The 26,153-nt window shown below is 38.7% G+C and overlaps 2 protein-coding genes across 20 annotated transcripts in view; both read right to left on the bottom strand.

Moving 5' to 3' along the window:
- The window catches only part of LOC126366184 (MAP kinase-activating death domain protein), a 41,124-nt gene extending 30,470 nt beyond the window's left edge, over positions 1-10,654 (bottom strand). For 8 of the 12 annotated variants that reach the window (XM_050009158.1, XM_050009160.1, XM_050009159.1 and 5 more), the window contains exons 1-8: positions 10,524-10,654; positions 4,522-4,733; positions 3,551-3,731; positions 2,933-3,074; positions 2,417-2,576; positions 1,413-1,570; positions 733-983; positions 192-444 (exon numbers count right to left, since the gene is read on the bottom strand). In XM_050009158.1, the coding sequence (XP_049865115.1) occupies positions 192-444; positions 733-983; positions 1,413-1,570; positions 2,417-2,576; positions 2,933-3,074; positions 3,551-3,731; positions 4,522-4,623 (1,247 nt within the window). In that variant the 5' untranslated portion in view covers positions 4,624-4,733; positions 10,524-10,654. The remainder of the gene's footprint in view (positions 1-191; positions 445-732; positions 984-1,412; positions 1,571-2,416; positions 2,577-2,932; positions 3,075-3,550; positions 3,732-4,521; positions 4,734-10,523) is intronic. The other 4 variants (XM_050009162.1, XM_050009170.1, XM_050009161.1 and 1 more) reach the window with 3 other exon arrangements.
- Positions 10,655-13,538: 2,884 nt separating this feature from the next.
- LOC126366222 (probable glutamine--tRNA ligase) overlaps positions 13,539-26,153 on the bottom strand; it is a 76,819-nt gene continuing 64,204 nt past the window's right edge. For 5 of the 8 annotated variants that reach the window (XM_050009259.1, XM_050009258.1, XM_050009260.1 and 2 more), the window contains exons 2-12: positions 20,925-21,323; positions 20,614-20,728; positions 20,161-20,529; positions 19,850-20,037; positions 19,455-19,681; positions 18,825-18,961; positions 18,196-18,367; positions 17,485-17,722; positions 15,870-16,015; positions 14,970-15,159; positions 13,539-13,683 (exon numbers count right to left, since the gene is read on the bottom strand). In XM_050009259.1, the coding sequence (XP_049865216.1) occupies positions 13,636-13,683; positions 14,970-15,159; positions 15,870-16,015; positions 17,485-17,722; positions 18,196-18,367; positions 18,825-18,961; positions 19,455-19,681; positions 19,850-20,037; positions 20,161-20,529; positions 20,614-20,728; positions 20,925-21,290 (2,196 nt within the window). In that variant the 5' untranslated portion in view covers positions 21,291-21,323 and the 3' untranslated portion in view covers positions 13,539-13,635. Of the gene's footprint in view, positions 13,684-14,969; positions 15,160-15,869; positions 16,016-17,484; positions 17,723-18,195; positions 18,368-18,824; positions 18,962-19,454; positions 19,682-19,849; positions 20,038-20,160; positions 20,530-20,613; positions 20,729-20,924; positions 21,324-21,436; positions 21,645-21,843; positions 21,883-26,153 lie in introns of those variants that run through there. The other 3 variants (XM_050009255.1, XM_050009253.1, XM_050009254.1) reach the window with 3 other exon arrangements.

Here is a 26,153-nt window from a genome sequence, read left to right as displayed (position 1 = left end):
ATAATTTTTCTTTTATATGTTTCGATTTAGATTAACAATGTACGCACGGTCAATAACACGAATACGAAGTGCAGAGTACCCAAAAATGGATTAGTCAATATATCTAAGAATAGAGCTAAAGTGAAAGTAAAAATACAAAACAAAAAAGAAAGCACTAGAAGAAGAAAATAATCAGAAATGTAGTATATTACCTGAAGTTCTTCTTGTAAGTGAGGAACGTAGCGGGAATGCCGATGAGGAAGGGCGTGGGCGCCAGCAGCAGTTGTTCCGCGCAGGCCATGCACGACGGCAGCAGTGGTATGGCCGGGAACATGTACTCCAGCGGGTACAACATGGCTACCAGCGCCATCACTGACATTGACAGCGCGTTATAGTCGCGCGACTGCACCACCACTTTGTTCTCCAACAGGATCAGTGTCAGGACCTTCAGGCAGGTGTCTACGCCTGTTTGTACAGAACAACGTGAGTCATTTCCGAGGTTAGTAATACTATTGTAAAGGCATATCCCCGCGAATTACTGTGTCTCAAATGCAGACAAACACTGCCTCTTATACAGAAGTTTATTGTGAGCTGTGGTACTAAATAATAAGAAGATGCATGCTGCTCCACTGGGAAGCGAGACCATGAACGATTCGGCCTGAAGCAGTGGAATTTTAGTCTGAAACTAGGCAGTGTAGCGGAATTTGTAATCGGTTCTAAAACATCGACACAACACTTTAATATAAAACATACCCAACAGTTCCAAAGGCAGATGCAAGGGGAAATCAACGAGCGCGAACCGGGTGTGGTCAGGTAATGCAAACAGCAGCGGCGCGTGTGCCGTTGGTGACAACACTTCGAGTTCCACACGAGTCTTGCCGGGCACGGGTACAGGCGCAGACAGAAGCCGCAGGATCCAGGTTTCTATCTCTTTGACGTCGTGTAATACGATGGTTGGAGTGTTGTCGTACGCTTGCCCCGTCAGCACTGACCACACTGTATCCCTGTGAGGAGGAATCACTCGCTAGACTTGATGGTACATGATGGTTTTAAGTTGAAAGCGGATAAGCATGGCGAGAGATATCTTGTTTGGAAAATAGAACGTGAACTTAGATTGTAAGTTATTGCATTTTTATGACCCCTTTCATAACATTTCATAACAGGATTTGCATATCGCTAACCACATCAGAGCCTACCACAATAATCCAGGATAACTGTATAGTTACCGTCTTCGGATACGGCTTGGACGACATGATGAAAATCTATTTAAATTTGTGTATTTTATGTACTAAACCTATTCAGTCCGTTCTTCTGCAATATGTGGTTTACTTTTACATTTGGATTTATGTTCTAAGCGGTAATTAAAAAAATATAGATTACTTTTTCAAAAAGTTTCAGGTCCTAAAAGAGAGATGTTATAAAAGAAATCTCACCTAAATATTTGTCTGGACGCTCCAACACGTCGCGGACTGGAAGACTCATTGCATGCATCTATTAACTTTTTAAGGATAAACAGGCACTCTCGGAATGTGGAGAAAAATGGATGATGCGACAGCAGGCACAGCGATGTCAGGGAATGATTCCGCACTCGCTGCAACAAACATAAATGTCATTAGGTATATGTAATACGAAATTTCTCCGAAACTGCGATGATTCCGGTTGAAATCTTGGGTAAAAGGACGTTATATTCATGAGCTTTCATTTGTTTTTCAGTGAAGGAAACAGGGAACCTGTGTACTCGAGACTCGAGAACATTTCAAAGATTTTCAATGGCTTTTGATTTCGTCAACGTGGAATGGAACTGCGTGGTGTTTATGCCCCATACCTTCTCCAGTTGATTAAGGAGTGCCTATGCGCATTAGTGGCGTGATTTCAATTATAATGTTACCTATGAAGTACAAATACACCAGTAGGTAGATCTTCAAGGTATAAAAATGGCATGACGTGAATAAGTTACAATAAACGACAATCGATATCTGATAGAGTAGGCAGTTCAGTTCGCTTTGTCGAAGGTCACCACAGCTATAAAAGAATAGAAAACTCTTGACACCTAATTAGCCGCTGACCCGATATGAACAACGGCTTGATCCACGAGAATTGACCTAGTTAATGTAATGTATAGGTTGCTAATGCCGTTATGTTATAAATTTATTATCTTTCTTAAAGAGTATTATAGTACCATATTTTCTTTTCTGCTCGTAATGATGAGTTGTTGTAGTCAAATTCCGACCATCCACGACGTTGCGTTCTCAAGAGGTTCACGCGTTTTTATCAAATGGAGAAAGGGTACACGTTCCACCACACTGTTCTACTATAAGTAAGTCGCATATCTCTACTCGTTTACGCTCCGCTTCAATGGAAAGCCTGATAGAAACGATTCTAAAATATCATTGTTAAAAAAAGTGTTCTACCCAAAAATAATGTTAACGTTTCTTACTTTTGGATGAGTGGGTACCTGTCGCTTCCTGGAGGCGCGCGGGCTGGGCGAGTGTGAGCCGCCGCTCTCGGAGTCGGGTGCGGCGGCCAGGCGTGGCGCCAGCGCGGCGCTGCAGTCGCGCTCCGAGTCGCTCGGCGCCACGTTGCTGCTCCTATAGTCACTGGAACAGGGCCAAGTTTCAGTCCACGACATTTTACGAGTTCGCAGCTGTCATATAGCTCTGTCACAGCCAGATTGTATAATCTGTCCGATTACATTACAGCTAGCCGTTTTGTATTGCGGAACAACAATTGATTGAATAGTCGACAGATCGATTAGGTGGATTTGGTAGATGTAAGGGCCTGTTTCCTGTCATGTGAATTTAACATAAACCTACGCGCAGATGTGCTCTGCTGATTTTCTTTATTCCTTGTCGATGTCCTCCAATCCATTATGCGTATATATGTTTCATTAGAAGGGTCCAAGGTCAATTGGAGGGTATCTGTAGCAAGATATGTAGCAGTAGTAAATGTTCACCTAGAGAAGGCGGAGTCAGAACTCTTCTCCATGGATTTGCGCCAGGATTCGCGGCGCAACATGGAGCGCTGACCCGGGCCCGGCGCTGGCGCGCGCTCCACCGCGCGGTAGAAGTTGACGCAGATGCCGTACCGCGTCTTGCCTACGCACAGAATAGAAATAATTTTATCCCGATATTTTCTCTGTCCAATAAGATGTGATTAATGTAAAACTTAGGGTTATAAAAAGAATCTACTGACGCTTGAGACAAGCATAACTTACGTCTTGTCTTTTTAGTGCTAAGGGTAAAACGTGATTGCTTAAATAAATCCGACGTTGTTGGATGTCCTGTAAGCCCATTTCGAAACCCATCGATTTTTTTTGAGTAAACTTAAGAAAAATCGTTCTGTATTTAGTGATGATAATCTCTGACCGATTTCGGCCATGGCGATCACTTCGACTCCTAGTCGGCACGACCCTGATGCGCCCGAAGATGGCTTATATAGCCTATCTTTACAGTGAACTCCCGCGCACAGTGAGGGCACGTGAGCACACCGTTTTGGTAATTATAATGAATAGCGGCAGGGGGAGGGACCTTCAACTCATCATGTTTAGCGTGATTGAAACAAGCTCCCATACCCGAGTCTTTGTCGGTGAGTGTGAAGACGAAGGAGGTGGTGTCCCTCGAGGTGAGGTTGCCAGGCGCGCGGCGCGGGCCCACCGACACGCAGCCCTCGGGCTGGCAGAAGTACACCATGTCCAGCGGCAGCGGGAAGTCATCGTGGTTCGTCAGCGGGTAGCGGCGGAGGAGCTCCGGTGCCTAAATAGTAACAGTAACTTGACAAAAGTGCAAAAACTATGTTGTACGGAAAATGTAATCTGACAGATGTCAAATTAATCAAGCTGTTAACAGAGTATAGAGCATTTTGCAATTATTTTCACCGAGTTAAAAAATTGTTGTTAATCCCCGCAGTTGTTGAATCGCTATAATATTGTTCCAATAAATGCATCTAGATTACATAAAAAAATGAAAGCAATCACTAGATCGAAGAAGTAGAGGGCCTAATAGTCAACAAATTGATATAATATATAATTGAGATGACAGTTTTATGGACCGTTCGAAAAATGATATTACTGGATACAACGGGGTATGTGTTTGTTTTGGTAGATTAGTTTCATCAAATTATAATTGGGTAGTTTCCTCGGTCAAAAATTATGAAATTCCGAGTACTTACTAAATAAAGACAGATCTAAAGGTGACAAAAACGTTTTCTTTTGTCTATTTATGAATTTTAATAAAGAAAGCCGAAAAATGTAGTAATATATGTAAGTGCGACATTTTGTCACATTTTTCTATGACGTCACGGTTTGCTTTTTCATACAAATTCCATAGTAATTTCGTGTTTTGACGTTTAGTAAAATGTAACTGATTTGACCAGTTAGAAACTACCCTACTGTACAAAGCTATTGCTGGCAATTTAAATTATATGAAATTACGAGTATCTGCTGGAGCCCGCTTCAGGAAAAGTCGTTAAAAATTTACTCGTTTAGAACCGATCGATATTAAATTACGTAGGTACAAGCAGAAGTATTTATAAACGGATCATTACCTGAACGGGCGCTAGTCCCTTGCCCGAGGTGTAGGGCCGGGCCCCGACGATCGTCAGATAATCTACCAGCCGCGGACACAGGTGCGTCTTCTGAATGTCCATACTTGTGATATGCTCAAAGATAACTTTTCCCGCTCTCTAAAGAGCTTTCTCGTATCCATTATATTTTATTAAAATATTGCTTGTCATAATTATCACTTTATACTTTATTCCTGGAACAAAAATGACACGTTTTAGAATTTGGGTAAAGCGAAAACCAAAAGGTTCGAAAATGATGGATTGTGAGATTTCCGGGAATAATTGAGAGTTCTGTACACAATCCGGGCCCCTTGACCCATTTCCCACCCTTGACCTATATCGAGAACCTCGGAGCTTGCCTCGGGCGCGTCTCGACTCTCGGCTGAAGCTACGGCTTTCACCACCCCTATGGGCTATAAAACTAGGTGTGTATCTCCGTAATAAACTTATAAATGCACTAAAGGTATTACTGAAAACCGGTTTATTGGATGCTTCCGTGTGCGGTTTACTGCCTTTAAAACCTTCACCTCAGTGTAATTACCACAGAACTTCACATCGAACACAACAAAACTAGGCAGTTTTATCGGTATTTAAATTTGAATCCTATAAAACATAAAACCTTGTTTAAAAAGGCTTTTGCATAATAAAGTATATTTTTAATCTGGTATTATAACGAATCTGGGTCTATTAAGTTCAATTAAGTTCCTGAATCAGATTATGTTTATCTGTGAAGATAATAAAATTATAACTTTTAGGATAATTTGTTAGATAGACCCGACTTTTCTAATTTAGTTTAACAATATTGCTGATCAAATACGTTTTATATCTTTCATATTAGTTTATACATAATATAACAGATCTATAGCGAGAAACGTGATAGGTAAAAGCCGTGCTAAGAGTGTGGGATATGGGCAAATATCATCAAGTGTTAGCCTAACGTAACGCTATCCCCATATCAAATGGCGTCATACGTGTATGTGGGCGTCGCAATCAGGGAGGAGAAATCGTTTGGAGTTGACTTCGTTAATTATTTAAAGCCATGTTTACGTATTATTGTATGCCTATCCAAACTGATTCATTGTTTAATAATAGACGATGATGTAATGCTGGAATATAAAGTTCTACTGTGAAACAAAGGCTGACATAAATCTTTATTAGGTATAATATAATTTCTATAGTGAACATAAAGTGGTTGTATAAAGTTGGTATTGTTATGGGTGAGTAAATTGCCTACATAAAAGGCAATCGCTTATTTCAATAAAAATAGTTTCATCTGTATATGGGTATATCTCTCGGTCTTTGATGAAAGTCTATTGTGAGTGTGAACTAAAAGATTATGTTTAAAGTTAATTTTTCTATTTGTGTACGGAAATGCTGGTGAGTTCCATTAATAATTCAGCTTCTTAACGGTTTTAATTTTCAAGTAGGTAGGTACGCCACCCGGCGTTATCAGCAAAAATTAATCAACATCAATGTTGTAAAACATCCCTGTTTCAATCTTTGTTGGAAATATACTTGGAGTGAAATCAATTAAAGGAAATAAGAACAAAATGTTTGGTAATAAGAAAAGTTATTTGCTCAAAACCCAGCGGGGTGAAATTCTCATTTTGGGGCTTTCACTGTGGGAGTTTCCGTCGTCAACAATATTGAATAAAGTATACATTTAAGACGTATATTAAGGCTATATTTCTGGCTCGCCGGGTGGGTAATTGCCAGCTCAAACGGCTCCTGCAGCGCCGTAAATTGACACAAGACTAATAGCCTTCGTGAGTTGAGACAGGACCCATTCCGTCATTCTAAGTAATGGGCACTTAGGGCGAACCTCGCATCCAAACTCTTACCTAAATGTACCAACTTTAAGGAACCCTAAAGTAAACGGAGGTAGTGCGAATAAGACATTAAGATAATGTTTACCGAGAGAACTGTAAAGTTAGAGGTTTATTTCAGCTCCCGCTTGTTTACCCCGGGGCACTGTGAAACTTTACTCGCTTGAATGTTAGCAAACATGGTAGGTACGTATCTTGATGTCTTAGATAAAAGTCCCCATCCGAAAAATAACAAAACATTTTATTCCCTTGGGGTAAAATCTTGTTATCCCCAACGTGAGCGGCCTAAGTTATCGCAAAAACAATTTACGGTTTTTATACAATGTCTATAATTTTCCTTTTATCTTTTTAGATAAAACAAACTACATTTTTCGTGATGTTAGTGGCAATGTCGATATGCAAATTGTGTTCCATTTAACTAATCGCCAGCATGCCGCTGAAGCCAATGCCACTACAAGCAGATAACGAACAGATATAGAGTACTTGTCGCAGAAAGGGTACCTATGTAGGATTATATAAACAGTGCAGGCCGATTGCTACTTTTAAATTTCAACGTACCTATTTACATAGACTTGCATAAACGATACTGCAAAATATGAAGTTTTAAAATGTGTAGCTCTATCTATTCGAAGTACTACGAGCGAACACAATGCAACCGGCGCTAACATACCTCCTTTATACAGCGACCTCAGCGACATACTTTTTATGGCTCCGAAACCTTTTTCAAATAAAATGGTTTAAGTTCCATAGCAATCCGCAAACACTAAATGCAGGTAGTACAGACTATATCACTGAGCTTACATTTAGGCCAAGGCTACTCTACAGTTTGTAGTTACGAGTAGCAGAGTAAAATCAATACTATCTCCTCTTTTCATAACTTTTTGATTTAATAATGAAACAGTGGTATTTCATCTATCCGTGTTGCTGATATTGCCATAAACCCTCAACCAAACCACGTTAGAGCAGCTTAAACTATACTATAGGTACTCCTGCAGGAGCAGGTTAATTAGGAGTACGGAGAGAAGAAACATTGACCCAATAGTGGGATGAATATCTAATACACAGACGTCCACACAAACATAATATAAAGTTTCGACCAAAATCTAAAAAATAATGGACAGATTATAACTTATATATCGACGGGGAAGAAGCAAATACTCCTATCTTACACAGACATAACTTTACAGGAGGAGGAAAAAACTGAATAACTTTTTTGTTAATAATTATAGCGCGACGTCATGTTCTGAAGGTAGTTTTGTTATTTCAAAAGACATTTTTTTAAACTAATGTTAATTTTGTATATATAGAAGAATTAAAGTTAATGTAAGTTAGAGCCTATTGGTTTCTGTGTTGGGTTGAAAGTTTTGACGTTAGACGGTTTTTCCACTTGCAATTAATCCTTCAAATTCCTATTGTTCGACTTATTTCTCTTTGTAAACTATTCACTGTAGCTTCAAAAACCTATTAATAATTAAAAAAAACAATAAGTATAAAACCAACGTAAATTATACATGATTTTGTAAGATAGGATGTATTGGTTTGAATGAATTTCAAATTATGTTCAAGTTAGGATAAAGCAATGCCGCAACATTTAACTAGTAAATATTTAACTATAAATATACAAAGCATGCAATATAATAACAAATAATCGTATGTTTTAAAAAAATACTGGAACGACAGCTTTTTTTAAAAAAAAGTGCTATGCTTAGCATTTTTAATGAAGATAAACTTTAATCTTAAATTATTCATTGATCATGATAAAGTAGGCACCTTTGTTTATTTAACTGGCATTTTAAAAAATATCAATAATGTACGAATTATATATTTATTAAGTCAATATCAACTGAGATCAACAAGTACGTACTTATTAAAATCATTATCAATAGTCTGGTCAATAAAGGGGTTGTAGGGGTTGACTATGTGGGAGGAATCCTAAGATTTTTTTTCAGGAATGTGTTGCGGTTATTTATGGAGTTAACATAGTAAAAATCCCCACGTTTACATGGCATCATTTCCGTAACTTAATGTTTACCAAACCATACAAAATTATAAAAAAAAACGATATATTTGTATGGTATTGCTTCTCACTTTTTATTCTAAATTCCCCTTCAAAATTAAAACAGATTTTTTTCGACAAAAAGATAATTATAAATAACCCAGATATCCAATATCAAATAATAAAACTTCCTCTTTGTTTAAAAAATGTTGCGGAATGGGTGTAGGACAGATACCAATTTTGAGTTTTTCGCTGATATCTCAAAAACGATGCATCCTAGAAAATAACTTTTATACTAATTTAAAGCACATTAAATTGTCTACAAATTTGTTTATATAGTACTTTTCTGATATTTCGCCCGTTTTCGAGCTACACGCTCAGGAAAAAAAATATTGAATATTGAAAAGTGTCAGTGAACGAATCACCCCAAAAAGTAGGAGATCTTGGGTCCATCATCTCTTATTTTCGAAACAAAGACACATTCGTGCCATGCCCATTGCCCATCATCATCCATCAACCTCCATCATCTTCCATTAAACAAAAAGACTCATGGTTGATTCTGAAGATAGGAGCTATTATCGAAAAAGCACAATTAAAACATGAGATAGGAGTTATTTATTTCTGTAGAAAGGAGATATTTTTATAAAAAATATTGCAACATATAAATTTTTATTTTAAGAGCTATTTCTATTGATCGAAAATCACCCTAAAAGTGGGAAATATACAAAGGGGATCTTGCCAGCCAATGTAAAATTAAATTTTGCAACGAACTACACCTAAAAGTCGATTTGCCTAAAAATGTAAGATAGGAGTATTTGCTTCTTCCCCGTCGATATGGCAGACAAAAACCCAACGACGGACTCCGTGGTCCAGTGGTTGAGTGTTGGGCTCACGATCCGCAGGTCCCGGGTTCGAATCCCGGTGGAGATCAACCGCTCCGATGCGGTTCGTGATTCGTAGTTTGGTTAGGACATTACATGCTGATTACCCAATTGTCCGAAATTAAGATGATCTATGCTTTGGAGGGCAAGTTAAGTAATGTTTCCAGATACCACCTACCACCACCTATCCACCCTGGTACCTTTGACGTCATAGAACACCCACAACTCAGACGAGAGAAGAAGAAGTAGCCCAACCCCTTGACCCAACCCTGATCTTATCTTGGACAACGTAGTCCTGTCGCAGAATGCTTCAAACCCGCATTGTTACGACGTGATAATCTTTATTTAGACCATACGTAGAGGACACAAAGACAACCATATTGTATAATAATCTAATAGAAACTTTAACAAGGGTACAAGTACAAAGTTAGGAAGGAATTAATTGTGACTTATCTTCCATCACGTTCAAGTAGGTACGTGTCTTTAGTACGAGTTCGTTTAGTACACTTTCAGATACCATATTCCTTATGGAATAGTTTTCCTACTAGACAGCTATTATTATCTACATATCTAAGCTATATATATATGTCGATAATACGACGCTATCTATTGGTGAGACTATAAGTATGTAACTAAACTAAAAGTATAAGGAACTATATATTTATCTACATCTATGTATTTAATTGTCATCGATAAATAGCGGAATTATTTAATTTTACCATTACAGCGAAATTAAAAAGCTATTGTTTTTAGGTGCATATATGAAAGGTCACGGGAAAGGACAAGTACGTATCCTTGTTATGTACTCAACCGTTATTATTTCGAGAAAAATGTCAAAGCCATCATAGTCTATTCAATTTGGTCCTATCATCAAATCACATGTGGTTCCGAGAAGATATAATCTTTTGAGTGGGCGAGTGTTTGCGACCTTGTCGCTGTAGCCTTAGATGTAGAGAACAGGGAACATATTGATAGCTATTGAATAGGGAAACCGTAGTTACATATGTATACATAATTACAGCGTTACGATTTTGGCAAGTTTCTAATTTAGAACACTGATCAGCACGCCATGACACTGATGAGGTTTTGATGAGTTTTACAAGAAAATTATATATTAACCCGTCAAGGGTAATGCAAATCTCCTACTTACGTCACCAATCTCGTCAGTAGTATGTGACGTAGTAGCACTTTCCATGAAAATCTTTGGAGGAGTAACGGAAATGTGGGTTGTTCATAAATTGTTTAAGCGGAGTAAAGTTGCGAAAAATGTGGAGGGCTTACCTTAAGTTTACATGTAGGTTGGTCTACATGGTGTGTCGGCAGAATGCGGAGTCGCGCGGGCTGGAGCCCGGGCCGAGGCAGTAGACCGCGGGTGGCAGGCGCGGGCCGACTGTGTGCCGCTGCCATGCGCGCCGCCCACGCTCGATAACCCGCGCCGCCGCGCTGCGTCCCGCCACAGGACACGCAATGTCAGCAGAGAAACTTAAATAAAACAAGTTAACTTGCTGAAATGCTATCCGCATTGTAGGTATGTAAGTATAGAACATAAAAAAAAAATGTAACTCACCATGTAATATGTTTGCTATTGAAACCTTTTGTAACTTACTAAATTGTACCTAAAATTTATTATAAATTTTGCAACACACTTTTGTATTGATTATTAAGTTGTTTTCTGATTATTTGTGGTTCTGCCCATCCCAGTAGACTTTAAGAGCGAGTTTATGTAGTGTATTTTTATTAGGCCTACGAAATATTTTCTTAGGCTGTAGCGGCAGCGGTATTCTGTTCGCGTACGAACTACGCTTACGGGGCTAATCCCCTAACCGGGCAGCTTATTATCGCGCTGAAATATTCGAAGCGATGAGGCAGTTTTGTTTGAAACATGCTCTGTACGTGCGTCGCAGCAACAGGCAGTTACCGGCAACTGCACTGCAGTTGAATAATCTGCATTGTTATTATATTGTGTAGTCTGTCTACAGGGTTGAAAAAGAAAACTTAGAACGATCAAACGATCAAAGTCGTCCAAGACAAAAAATAAGGGTCACGTCAATCGTATGTTAGGCTCGTATTTGTTGAGAATAGACGGGTAACCCTTTACAATAGAGTTCATTATCTGTGGACACCTATGCCAAAGACACTGCAAGTTGTTGTTGCTTGCTTGGGTCTGCCTGTTCCAATTTCAGGCGTGATACTCGTATGTGATATACAGAGTGTTAGTGACATCGTAACGAAAACTTTGAGGGATGATTCTGAGTTAATATCAAGTCGAATTTTCCGTCGCAAAATTCATGTTTTTTTTTTGTTTTTGTAAATTGTTTTTAATTCTATAGTTTTACCTACCCTTAGTACTCGTTACGATGTCATTAACACCCTGTATAATTATGAACGTATGATTACTCCAATTTGGTTAACGCTCTATAGGTGTTACTTTAATATTAGAGGCTATGAAAATGACGTTTATAGGAAATTAGCCTTTAGCAATAACATATTTCATGTTTTATGGACCATAATTCTGTCTCTATATTATTATTACCTAAAGCTATTAATTTGCAGAGTTTCTCTATTATGCATTTATAAGTACTAAAAGTTATTCTCAAAAGAGTCTGTGATCCCCTAAGGGATTTTCAAAGGATTACGAAGACTTATGTTCACTACTACAATTGGGATGTCTTTACTTATTTTTCCTGCCGAGCGTGCTTTAGACCTTGCCGCTCCCGTATCGAACTACACAGTCACGAACGAAAATCCCTCGCAGACACTGCTTTATATCCTAAGGCCGAGATTTATAGACACAATAGTCTAACAATGGGGTTTAAATTAAAAAAAAAAAACAATTGACCTTACGACTTTAAATTGTCATCAGTAGACAGACGAGGCATTGATGATGATGTAAATAACATAATCATAGAAAATGTGTCAGTCCCAAAATAGTATAGTACAGTGGTATAAGACTTTGATCTTGGTATAAGAATACATCGTAAGAAGATAAACCTAATTAAATTACCATAATCGCTACTAAACTTCTAACATAGCACGGAGGCCGCAATATAGGATATGTACAAAACGCCTACAAAATCGACGCGCAGACATAAAGAAAAGTTGGAACTTGAAAGTCAAAGATAAACATAGAAAACGTGTCTTAACAATAATCGTCTCTACTTTTACATGAAAAGTAAATTCATATAAACCGTCCTTTTTACCTGATTGCGGCGAAGCAAAAAGGTGGGTTATGTGTTTAACCGCTATGTATGTATGTGTTCCAACGCAGCTTTTAAACCACCTGTCAGAATCAGAATTTAATAAATGATTATCTGGTGGTTATAGGCTATGTGACGTCACGCTAAATTCAATGTGGCGTCCTTTAGAGGTCAAAGTGAGGGCAAAACAGTTTTTTTTCGAATGGTAGTGTGCTGGGTATTAAATGAAAGGGCTTAATTTGCACATTTCAAATGTGTACATATTACTAGCCTTTACTTGCGGGTTTTCTTGTATTTACTCGCTAATTACGTTGAATTGATAACATGATTGCTCAGACATGTTCCGGTTAGGTTTTATCTCCAAACCTTGAATAAAACACAGTAGCCATATCAGTCAATAAGTTATCACTTACCTATGACACACCATACTATACAAATGGTGCAATAAAGGACTACCTATCGAGTTACATGCCTACATTATCTCTCGCGCTCTTTTTAGTTTTTTTTTTATTGAAAATAAGTTGGCGTATGACAACAATCTCATACAGACGGAGCCTAAATCTTCCGTAACTCCGTAACCACCTACATTTTCAAAAGTGAATAGCATTGAAGGTTTATAAGTTTATGTTATGTAATACACACATATATAAACTCGCGGCTATTTCCAACCGGTGTAACCAGAAACTATGGGATTCCATTTGCTTCGATCCTGGCACACTAATAATAAATAATAATAATATATTAACTTCTATGCCAACTATATCGTAAACAACGTAACTAGTACAGTTATTTCTAAGTATGTACCCATGTTTAATGACATTGAATCAAATGGAGAAAAATAGAGAAGGAGAGAGAGGCGGTGAGAGGGGGGGAAGAGGAAGGTGGGGTATGGGTATAAGAAGTGGGAAAGAGATAGAGAGAAGCAGATTAAAAGAGCGAGAAAGAAGGCAAGGGTATAATGCTAATTATTAATTTTACCTTAGTCTTCGTCGTTGTGACCAATTAATCTTGCTCTTCAACTTGCATTACTTCCTTACCATTCCATATCACTATAACATAACTAAGCTTAAAATTAATTAATTAAATAAGAAAAGTTAAAGTTATTATATATTATTTATTGATCAATAAATACTGAGTATAAAATTTATAAAAATCAAACACTATGATATTATTAATATCAATTAGGTTGAAGTGACTTATTTGCCAGTATCTTCCTTCAAAGACACAGTCCTGTTGAAGACCGTCTGAAAAGAAAAGAACATATGTAAATAGACATACAAGCGTGAGTTATAAAACATAGCATTCACTACTTGGTCGGATAAACGGGGAGCGCTGATAACTCTCACCCGGTAATCTTCTTCTATACTATAGAATCTATAGTATGGGTTGTGAGGTAGTTTACCAACCCTATCAACCCTGGTGTCCGGGTTACTATTGAGCCGCCAAAGACCCCTGAGATGGCTCATGTAAGGACAACTAACTTACATCAGTAAGTAGTAACCGGAACCAACGGCTTAGCGTGCCTTCTTAAACACGGATCATCTTACTTTCAGTCAATCAGCTGATCCGCCTGTAATGTCTTAATCAAACTAGGTATCACAAAGTGATTTTTGTAATATGTCCCTACCACGGATTCGAACCTGGGACCTCCGGATCGTGAGGCCGCCGCTCAACCATTGTAACGCGGACCCGGTAGTCATTCTAAAATACTGTGGACCCAACTAGTTGACAAGCTAGTTCCGCCCATATAACACAGATGGCGCATATCATTCAACACAGATGGCTTAGAACGCGCTAACGAAGTTTTCACAGATGTCTATATATACAGCTTCCATCGTACCACAATTTTGGCAGATAATTTTGAATCGTCGATTCCTAGTTACACTGCCAACTTGTAGCTAGCGGGGTCGTTATCACCGGACACGTTGAAAAGGACATCATCACTATGGTCAGATCAGGGGGATTAAAAAGGCCACATCGAATCAATTCATCTAACAAAGCAATAATGCAATTTGACATTTGCGTATATAAAATTAAGTGCGAAATGCAAACAAATGTCAAATGACAATATTGCTATATTTGATGAGTTGATTCGATGTGGCCATTTTAACCCCCCAGGACAAATAAACAACCTGTGGCGGTTGACGCGCACGCATTTATTTAAATTTTAATTATTATTAAGTTAGTTATAAATATTCATAACGTTGTCATAATATTAACTTTGTTGATTACCAAACGTTCTTTTTCAGTCATTTTCTGAACAGTCAGTTTGACAGCTAGACCGTGACTACTTTTTGAACGCGCAACATGTTAGAACTTGTTATGTACCTCAATACTTTGTTTTCAACATTTTAAGAAATTTAGCTGAAGTTCCACCACAGCAAGCATTTTAAATTGGAAGCCCCCATAACCGCTTAACACTTGGGAAGAGGAATGACAATTCAGAACATCGCAATACCTGATTAACATAACACCTTTGGCTGCAGCACACCCTCGCACTGATAACACTATATAAATCAACAAATCTTACGTTATTGGGTGTTGTGTCGGGGTCGACGGAGAAGAATCCGATCCTCTCGAATTGGAACTTGTCGTACAGTTTAGCTCCCTTTATGGACGCATCGGCGTATGCGTTGACAATCTTCAACGTGTCGTCACGACAGTCGGATAAGAATCCGCCAGGCACCTCGGTCGGGTCTTCAGGATTCTTGTGCTTGAACCTAAGAGAGCATGAAATCCGGTTTAGCAAAACAGTCGTATCTATAGATACGACTACCATGTCCAAAGACTTGGTAATCGCTGACGATGCACCGACGTCACAGTAACAGCATGTTCAGCAATAGATTCATAATTAATTTAATTTAAATTGTATTCAGTCTTTTTGTAATTTTCATATAATAAACATCTTTGTAATAATATAATTTGTTTGTAAAAGCCCAATCTCCGACCGTCGATAAGTAACTCTATTTATACTTTTTTTATTATTAAGATAAGATCTAAATGATCGGTCCTATTCATGCCATCTTACCAGTTTTGGAAAACAGCATTATGCATTAACAAACTAACTGATATATAGATTATAGTAACACGAAAATAGTGCGGTTCTTAGGACAAAGGGAAAGTAAGAGTCCTGGCAGATGTGTGTCTTACCTTAGAAGTTATGACATCAAACTTTTGTTGGTGACAAACTTAATTTTCCTTCTTAAACTAGTTCTGTCCCTTTCTTGCATTTATGGTAAATAAAGGACGGCTATTATTGAAGCATTCAAACTAAAACAAACTTGAGATTTGTCCGCCAGAATAGGTAGTTTGTTAATATGGCGTCGAATATGGAAATAAACGTTTTATTTCTTTTTTTAATACTATGTCATGGAAAGTAAAACTTCTTTAGTATAACACGGAAAGTATGGAAAGCCTTAACAATACTCACAACGGCTCATAAAGCCTGACTTCGATGGTAATAGGCTCCGCCACCCAGTGGATGAAAGCTTTAGGTTTCTCAGCGGACTCCGCGGGTTCAGCCGTGCACTCCACTTCACTCACGTTACCTGAACCGTCCTTGATTACTTTAGATACCTGCGAATTAAATAATGGTAATTAATTACATACTTACAATATTTGTTGATTACGACTTTATTCCCTCTCCGCTAGATGGCGCAACAAGATACAAACCTTTAACACAAATGTAAATAAATAGATAAAGTGTAACAAAACAGCAGAGAAGATATAAAGTCATGTGTATCATATGATAACTACTCAGTGATATCGTTTGTGACGGCTTTGAACAATAAATGGTGCTGAAAACAGTCTAAACAAACAGTCTAGATCGTTGACTATGACTTTGGTGTAACTCAGATCCATCATGCAAGATGAACTAAGTAGTAAGTACGCACGGTTCACGTTTAGATGAAAATTGCATGGCATAAAGATAGATTAATGTCTCACAATGTGATTTCGACAATAACCCCATCGGGAATCGAACCAAGACCTCCAGATCGTGAGCCTAACGCCCTAACCACTAGACCAAGGAGGCTGTTAATATGTAAACAATGTAGTTTAGGAATTATTTGCATTTGGTTACTTTTATATGCACAAATGGCAAATTGCAATATTGGTTTTTTAGATAAATTGCTTTGATGTTGAAATTTGAATAAGTTTTTTTTAACCCAGGACACAGTCTTAAGAGTACTTTCTATGGATGGACTCAGAGTACTTCCTATGAGCGGGCACCAGAGTACTACTATTCCAAAGTCTCTCACCAGCAAAGTAACTCAATCTTGTTATATTTTTTACTAGGTACTTTTATGTTGAGAGAGAAATTAAAAAAAATATTTGAAATTCGCAAAATACATTGCTTCCGTTCAATTTTTTACATATTATTAACAGCTTCCTTGGTCTAGTGGGAGCGTTAGGCTCACGATCTTTCGATTCCCGACGGGGTCATTCTCGAAATCATTTTGTGAGACTGTCCTTTGTTTGGTAAGGACATTGCAGGCTTGGATTATCTGATTGTCCGAAAAAGTAAGATGATTGCGTGCTTCGGAACGCACGTTAAGCCGTTGGTCCGGGCTAATAGCCATAAAACACCTCCACCAACCACAGCGTGATGGAGTATGCTCCATACACCCTCCGGTTGATTGAGGGGAGGCCTGTGCCGAGCAGTGGGACGTATATAGGGTGTTTATATACAGGGTGTTTGTAACATCCTAACGAAAACTTCGAGGTATGATTCAGGCCATGATTTCGAGTTGATATCAAGTGGAATTTTCCGTAGCAAAAGTGACAAATAAAAAAAAAACACGAAATCTTTTTATGAATTTTCCGACAGGAAAATCCACTTGATATCAACTCAGAATCATCCCCCTCAGTATTTGTCACGATGTTACTAACACCCTGTATTATTAACATATTATGAATAGTCTTTACATGAGTCATGTCAGCGCCTTTGGCGGCTAAATAATAACCCTGATGAATTGATGAGGCTGGTATTCCACCTTACAATCCACACGATAAGTAAAAGAATATGTACCAAGAAGTAATATTACCTTGATGACATATCCAGCATGCCTCAAGCCCACAGTCTGAGTAGGGGTGAGTCGTCGGTATCCCTTCTCTGGTTGTTCCTTGAAGTCCGTAGCCTCAATGTACAACACTTTGTTGAAGACCACTTTATGCGACCCTCTGTCTGTCTCATTGGGAAAGTCAGGAACCGATACCACGACAGCTTTGTCGCTTGGGAAGTTCGTTATCGTAATCTTCAATGGCTCTAGTACCACCATTACTCTGAAGAAAAAACGTACAGTTTAAAAAATCGTTAACATTAAAATAGTTTTGTTGAAATAAGTACTTGCTTACTTGTGTGAAGTATACAAATAGAAAAAAAGGGACGGGATTTTTATGATCTTTTCTCTTTGAGAGTTTCTCCAAGCTACGAAGTTCACTATACTCTAATTCGTTACTGGAAAAACAAAATTACGTAAGCGCCAAAATATCCTATAGTAGCAGTGTATGTATGTATAGACATAGAAAGACATAGATAGACATAGACGTTGACGTAATCTAAATTGCATAAAAGGGTAAAAAGTTATGATAAAATAAATAAATTTAATTAATTACGTAATTTTGCCTTGCCGATTTAGAAAATACACATTTTAATTTATTTTAGGTCCTATAAGACCAAAAGCGGTCACTCACGCGTTCTAGCGTGTGTGCTATAGTTACGTCGCGTAGAAACCAGCCTGCGCAGCAGGGATTACCTAGGAGCAGAGACATTGAGCGCGTCCCTGACAGCGGCGTCCAGCATGGTGGGGTCGACGGCCCCCACAGCGCCCGTGACGCCGAGCCCCGCGCAGAACGAGTTGATGGCGCCCGCCGGCACGCCGCGCCGCCGCAGCGCCGTCAGCGTGTATAGCCGGGGGTCGTCCCAATCTGCAATACACCAATACGTCAAATGAAATATACCTTTTTGCACAATACATCTATTATTACTAGACAAAACAAAGTTCTTCTCTTCCCGCTTATGAGCAATAATAATGTACCCACTTTAGAACCCTGTCGCACTATCATATTTGACATTTAATGAGACTTACGGTTTTATTTGTCAAAAAACTTAATGTGATATGGTTTCAAAGTGTATACATATTAGTACTCATGACCATACTCCTCAAAACTTGCAGCCAGTTTTCTTATGAAGATGGACATGATAAACTGTACAATAAGCTATGTCCATCGCCTATACAATGTTACATCATGTAACAAACAACACAATCACTTTGTCGGTTTATACAACATGCCCGGACTGCTTTTTTACATTTTTCTTACCAACCCAGGTATGTTGTAAGTTAAAGTTCTGAATACCTATTATGTACAAGAGATTCCTGCATACCTTTAACGATTCCTTCATCGATAAGTTTAGCAATCTTTCTCTTGGAGACAACAGTATAGTTCACATTGAGCCGGCCATACTCCCATTGTACTGGACAATAGATACCCAGCGCGTTACACAACCAATAGTATGATGATCTAAAATAAAGTCCAAAATTACAAAAAGCAAATATAACTTTTTTTATTTAACTAGAAACTAAGATAAATTTCTTTTCTGTTAAAATAAAATAAAAATTGCCTTTATTCACCGAGATTATTACATAGTTTCATTTTATTATTTAATCATCTATATGTTTATTTATATGTCGGGCTGTCCTAGGACATAGGCCTCCTCCTTATTGCGCCACACCTGTCTCTCGCCTGTTAGATGATTAATAATAATGTAATTAGTCTATGTCATAATTTATTTATTCATAACAGATAACCTACAAATTTAAATTGTAAAATAAAATAAATGACAATTAAACAGTGGGCACTTTTTGTGCTGACAAATAATAACAATATTATTTTAGACAAACAGACAGCATAGGCTTAGTAATATGGTTGAGACCATTATGGTAAGAAAAGGCTAGAAACTATGCTCAGTGCAATTACTTTTTTCTAAAGGAAATAAAGAATAATTTCCGCAAACCTTCTAGATTGGAACTCCTTAGTGCAAAGCGAGTGTGTGATGTGTTCAATACTGTCGCAAAGGCAATGGGTGTAGTCGTAGGTCGGGTAGATACACCACTTGCTGCCAGTCCGATGATGAGGTTTGAACTTAATTCTGTAAGCCACAGGGTCCTGTTTACCCTCCTCAAGAGTTATTTTCATTCTCAAAGTCGCATCACCTTCATCAATCTTTCCATTTTTCATATCCTGAAAGTGATAACAAATGTTTGTTAAACCTATTTATTTATTATTAATTCAATAGAAAAATAGTAAGTTATGTATTCTTGAAATCAACCGAACGGAACACTAACATTAACAATAAAGATTTTTTTACTTTATGTATATTACAAATGAATAAAACATAGGTACCCATACCTCAAATAATTGTAAACTTTCTTCAATGGGCCTATTTCTCCATGGTGATGGAGGTGGGTTAAATCCTTTAATTTCTTCAGATTTCTGATGGCACACGTAAGCTAGATCCTTTTTGATAAGTTGCACTGCCCACTCATACAGCTGATCGAAATAGTCAGAAGAATGTGTTATTTTGTAGGGTTTATAGCCTGGAATATAGAAAAGGCTTTATTTGTCAATTTAGTGCACAAAAAAAATAAAGTTTTAAAACATTTTTACATTTACTCTGAGTTTAAATTATATTGTAGGTATATTAAAATGATTTAACTCACCCAACCATTCAACCATATCTTTAATACCAACAAAGAACTTTTCTTCTTCTTTCTCAGGATTAGTGTCATCATATCTCAGGAAACATACACCATCATGGGCCGCCGCATATCCAAAGTTGATGTTGATAGCTTTAGCATGGCCAATGTGCAGAATACCATTTGGCTCTGGAGGGAACCTAGTGCGGACCTTTCCTCCTGTTATCTTCAGATGTTCCTCTAGTAAACGTTTGGTGTCCAGGGTAACAACATAGCCATCAGACTTGAAATTCTCTCCGGGAGCATGGAAAGGCAACTTTTTCATTAGCTCTGTGATAGAGGATGCTCCACCAATATCGCCTGCAGCATCCGGTTTCTCTGCTGCTTTAGCTACTGAAGATAAAACAAATGTTCATTACTCTATTATTGTAATTAATTTTCCATATCATTTATATAAACAAAGAAGTAATAACATACCTTTAGGGTCATCTTTTTTCTGCTTCTTCCCTGCATCGGCACTCTTAGCCTTTTTTTCAGGCTTGGGAGGTGGTGCAAGATCAGCCTCAGTTTTTGGACCCAATAAATCCAAAATCTGTAACGTAAATTAGACACAACCATCATTTAAATAATTATGTACTTATAACCATTTTTGAATAAAACATCCCATACAAACAACCATAGAAAGTTTGTATAACCCAGCTTGTCTAACTTATTGGTAGGTACCTTAAATCATTAAACTTTGCTGGTGGCTGTTAACAGTATAATATAATGCATAAGAAAGAAATTACCTGGACATCAACTTCACTTTTTATGGCCTTCCCATCAGCCCATGGGAGATCTGCCCTAACAGCCTGCATGATGATACCAGCATTGAAACGGTACCTCTTCTCCAGCAACTCATCCTTGTACTTGGACATATGTTTCTCCACTGCCTGCTCCACTTGCTCTGGAGTCACCACCACCCCCACTCCACAGGCTTTCTCAAAAGCTCCAACATCAACTTTTTTCTCATTCACATTGCTAAGGAGGTACTCGAGAGCTGCGTCCACGCGTAGAGTAGAATCCAATTTGCCTTTACTGATATACTCACAGACAAATCTGAGCTTATCTGCAATTTGAGGCTTGATCTTTGTTGCCAGATGGTATATCAACATACCGGCTCCGGGCGACAAACCTTGTACGTCCACCTATATTCCAACAAATGCGACTTATATATAAACATTTATAAACCAAAGAAGAAAATCTGCAAGCTTCAACTAAATACGTGTGGACTATATTAGCTACCGCAAAGTTTTCTAACCTCATTCAGCGCGGAGAGTAAAAACTTCGTTACGTTTGCATTTTTTAACGTTTCCTTTGCTTTCTGTTCACTTAGACCCAGAGCTTTAAACCTCTCCACAGTCTCTTCTGGAGACATTTTCGTTTTCTTATTATAACTAAAGTAATTAGAAACCGACCGACACACACGCAAAACTACTTTGCCGCGGTGACGGATAGACACACATGACACTGACACTTGCCTGATGAGTTGACAAGAGCTTTCAGCTGCATCATTATTGATATCGAATATATCGATAGAATCAGCAATCAGCAATGTTATTATTACCTTTATGCCTTTACATTTATTGCATTATTGAGATGATTGCACCTCTATTATAAATAGACTAGATAGAAAAATAAAAACGTAGGCACAGTGGTATTTCTTACAGTTTCACCTCGTAATATGACCATTGTCATGACCCCCAATGACACACTGTTTGTTTTGCTCACTGAAGCTACGTTATACCACAATCTCTCGCAGTTTTACTTTTGGTTTAATTTCCAACAACGATAAAAATAGATTTAAAAAAATATATGAATGATATTATTATTCTCTTGTGATCATTTCATCAGAAGTATATCATCATCATCAATTTAAGAGCCACGCTCTTGTCGGTGCAGAAGTATATACCTACTTGAAAATATAACGGTAATGAAGTTTATCGCGAAGAGCCGTTTTATCCAATTGAACACTTTAAATAATAATTTGTGGACGAATCGACAGGTATCAGTATTGAAATTCCTATCGATATAAATAAATATCAAAAGGTCTCCATACAAAGACCTTGTATAGAATAGACGGAGCATATTTAAGACGAAAGAAAAACATAGGTTTTGTCTTTCGCACTCATGTGAGCCGTCATAAGTTAAAAAGAGATAAATATACTATCGTCGTAACGTCTTTTGTACTCGTGTAGCGGGTTTGTTATAGAAACGTACCTATAGTATATATGAGTTCAGAGGGGCCTTCACTATCACACATCTCGATCCAAGTAATTTAAATAAAGTTTAGACACTGAATAAAACTATAACTTCAAGAAATACTTCAACTCTATATAATGTAATAAAAATTCAATTTAGGTAATCCAATAACATTACAAAGTTAATTACACCGACAACTAATCCTTAACTGCAATAACACAACAGTTCACAAATTCTAATTAAAATCACAATAATCACACAGGAATTTAGCGATTCGTCGCAAATCTTGGCGCGCTAGCTCAAAAAGTCATAAACAAGATGGCGTAGTGCTGCCAGAGACACGACGCTTCGCTAGAGTGTCGGCTGTCGAACACTCTGTTCCAACTTCGTCCAGACGAAACCACCCGACGCAGTAGGATGCGCCGTCACGGCCAGACTGACTGTCGACCGTCCACGGGCGCCTATTAATCTTGTCCTGAGAACAATTTAAAACCCAAATCATCGCTCGATCCGCTCGTCCATCCTGCTGATCAGGATTTACACCAATCGCCTCTAATAAAACACAAATATGCAACTTTACAAGTTAACACAGACTGTCGGGATACTATTAAAAGCATGAGTCCAAACGACCATCTTTATAGAAGGACCAGACGGCATGTTTCATCCCAGCAACTCAACAGCCTGGACTGAGCGAGTGTGTCCTTACAACCAGCCTGCGTTGGCATAGCCCGGACGACACTGTCCTCTTGACCAACTTTTCAATCTGGATTGAACGAGTGTGTCCTTACGACCAGCCTGCATAGACCTAGACCGGACGACACTGTCTTAATGAGTAACTCAACAATCTGGACCGGACGAGTGTGTCCTTACGACCAGCCTAAGCAGGCCTGGACCGGACGACACCATCCATTCGACCAGCTATACCGGTGGACCGGACGGGTGCATCCTCGGATGACACTGTCCTTTCGACCACGTTAACTGGACCGGACGGGTGTATCCTTGCAACCGCCCAAGATAGGCTGGCTCGGATGACACTGTCCCTTCGACCACGTTAACCACACACTTGACTTCGTTAACTGGACCGGATGGGTGTATCCTTGCAACAACCCGCAGTGAGTTGGCTTGGATGACACTATCCTTACGACCACGTTAACCCATAGTTCAATATCCAACATATACAAGGTTACATTTTGGTTCAACAATTTATCTCTTGATACCAACCTCTATTTTAATCTTGCTCAGTAGTGTAAACTTCAACCTCACATTGTACATCTAGCGTTTCAGGATCCGAACAAACACTTAGAGTCTCTGACCCAGCAGTGAGGGTGTCTGAATGAGCGGTGGTGGTATTAGGATCTTCGCGTAACATGTTGCAAATTGGATCTCTCTGATCTTCGTGATCAATAACAGAATGTAAATCGTCAACAGTTTCCGACGCCGTCTCGGCCTCCTCATCATTCATGAGACTAGTAGTAATTTCGAGCAACCCATCAAGTCCCTGGGGTACTGAGCGCAAGTTCTCGTGTGCATATTTGTAGACACGATGTGAGCCGTTAATGCTTTTTAATTCGTAACGATCGTTTTCTAATACGGATGTTATTACAAACGGACCCCTAAACTTCCTATCTAATTTGGTTTGATTTCGTTCACTACTTTTAATAAAAACGTAATCACCTTTTTTATACGGCCTAATAGTGGCACGACCCTGATTGAAACGTTTTGTATCTGACGCCGCTGCTTTCTGAATATTATTCGAAGCATTTTCCCGGATAGAATCCACATCTATAGGAGCATTATGTTCAGCAGAGCTTACTGATGAAATTTTAGATAATCCTAAAGATTGAGCACGAATACCTAGCATTAGCTCCGTTGGTGAGTATTTGGTAACGGTAGACTTCGTACTATTGATTGCTAATTGAATATTGCCGAGTTCCTCACGCCACGTTTTGTTAGGGTCATTTTCGACAATAGTAAGTAAGCTTTTTAACGTCCGCATTACCCGCTCCACTTGGCCATTAGCCCTGCTAGACCCTGTCGCAATAAAATGAAGGTCGATCTTATGCTCAGCGCAGAATTTCTTGAATTCGGCGCTAGCATAACATCTGCCTTGATCTGCGATCACGCGTTTTGGTGTGCCAAACAGGCAAACGGCTTTCTTTAAAGCTTGTACTGCGCTGTTGGAATCTAAGGATGTGGTATGTTCCAACAAAATATACTTCGAAAATCCGTCTATGATTACAGAGCAATATTCTTTACGATCACTCTTTCCACTGAGTTTCCCCGTAAAGTCTATATGTATAGTGTGCCACGGCACGGGTGATTTGGGAATCGAGTGTAACTGAACGGGCTGAGCGCCTGAAGGGCCTTTTGAAGCTTTACAAATAATACACGAATCAATGAATTTTCGCACACATTTGGACATTTGCGGAAACCAGTACTGTTCGTACAATTTGTCAAGAGTTTTATCAGATCCTAAATGCTGTATTTCGTTATGCACGTGGTTAATCAATGTCCAAATGAGTGAACGGGGTACGACGGGTAACCAAGAAGTCATTTTATTTCGCGTTATTTTTCTATATAGAATTCCGTCCCTAACGTCGTAACTATGCCCAACAGAGTCAGGAAATTCGTTATTATTGTGTTTTGCAATTAAATCTTGAATTTCACTATCCCGTTTTTGTTCAACGGCGAGCCAATCTTGATGCAATTCAACAAATTGGACAGATTTAGTAACAGGATCTTTAGATGTGGATGGTAGGCTTACATCAGGCTGGAGATTACGAGAAAAATAATCAGCGTGCTCCATTCCCCGCCCCTCTCGATATATTATGTCGAAATCATAGGCTTGAAGAAATGCCCACCAGCGGTGAACGCGTGGGGTTAGGTCAACTTTAGATTTCGAAGCTTTAAGCGAATTACAGTCCGTGACTACTGTAAAAGACCTACCATAAAGATAATGTCGAAAATGTTCGACGGCTCGCACGACTGCCATCGTCTCCAGCTCGTACGAGTGGTATCGTGATTCAGCTTCGGACGTTCGCCGACTGTAGTATTCCACAACGTGAGGTAAGCCATTTTTCTTTTGTAAGAGTATTGCCCCATAACCCTCGGAACTGGCGTCAGTATGTAATTCGACGGGCAGTTCCGGGTCAAAAATAGTAAGCACTGGCTTGGATGTCAATATGCTTACTATGGTGTTACGGATATCTTCGTGTTTATCAGTCCATTTGATTGGTCCTTTCAATTTCGTTAACGGATACAATGGTCCAACGATTTTTGTAAATCCTGGTATAAATTTTCTAAAATAGGAGGCAAGGCCGAGAAATTGACGAACATTTGTTGCTGTCTTCGGTGGTGGTGCATCTACAAGTGCCTGAATTTTCAGAGAATTTGGTCTAACTTCTCCAAACTGAATTGAATAGCCTAAATAGTCTATCTTTTGCTTCATAAATTTACATTTTCGCAGGTTTAATGTGAAGCCGGCTTCGGTCAAAGCTTTTAAGACATCGTCCAAACTTTGCAATCCCTGGGAGATGTCAGAAGAGTGACACAAGACATCGTCCATATAAATTAAAGGCTTTCTATCGAGGTGATGTATGGCTTTAGTAATGGATCGTTGGTAAACAGATGGCGCATTTCGTAACCCGAAGGGCATTGCTAGGTACTCGTATTGTCCTTCCGGAGTTACGAATGCAGTTTTTTCAACAGAGTCCGGATGAATCGGGATCTGATGGAATCCGGACGCCATGTCTAATGCCGTAAAATAGTTAGCACCA

The sequence above is a fragment of the Pectinophora gossypiella genome, chromosome 4 (assembly GCF_024362695.1).
Source record: "Pectinophora gossypiella chromosome 4, ilPecGoss1.1, whole genome shotgun sequence".
Taxonomy (NCBI): Eukaryota; Metazoa; Arthropoda; class Insecta; order Lepidoptera; family Gelechiidae; genus Pectinophora; species Pectinophora gossypiella.
The sequence above is the reverse complement of the archived record's forward strand: the minus strand, read 5'-3'. Positions and strand labels throughout refer to the sequence as shown.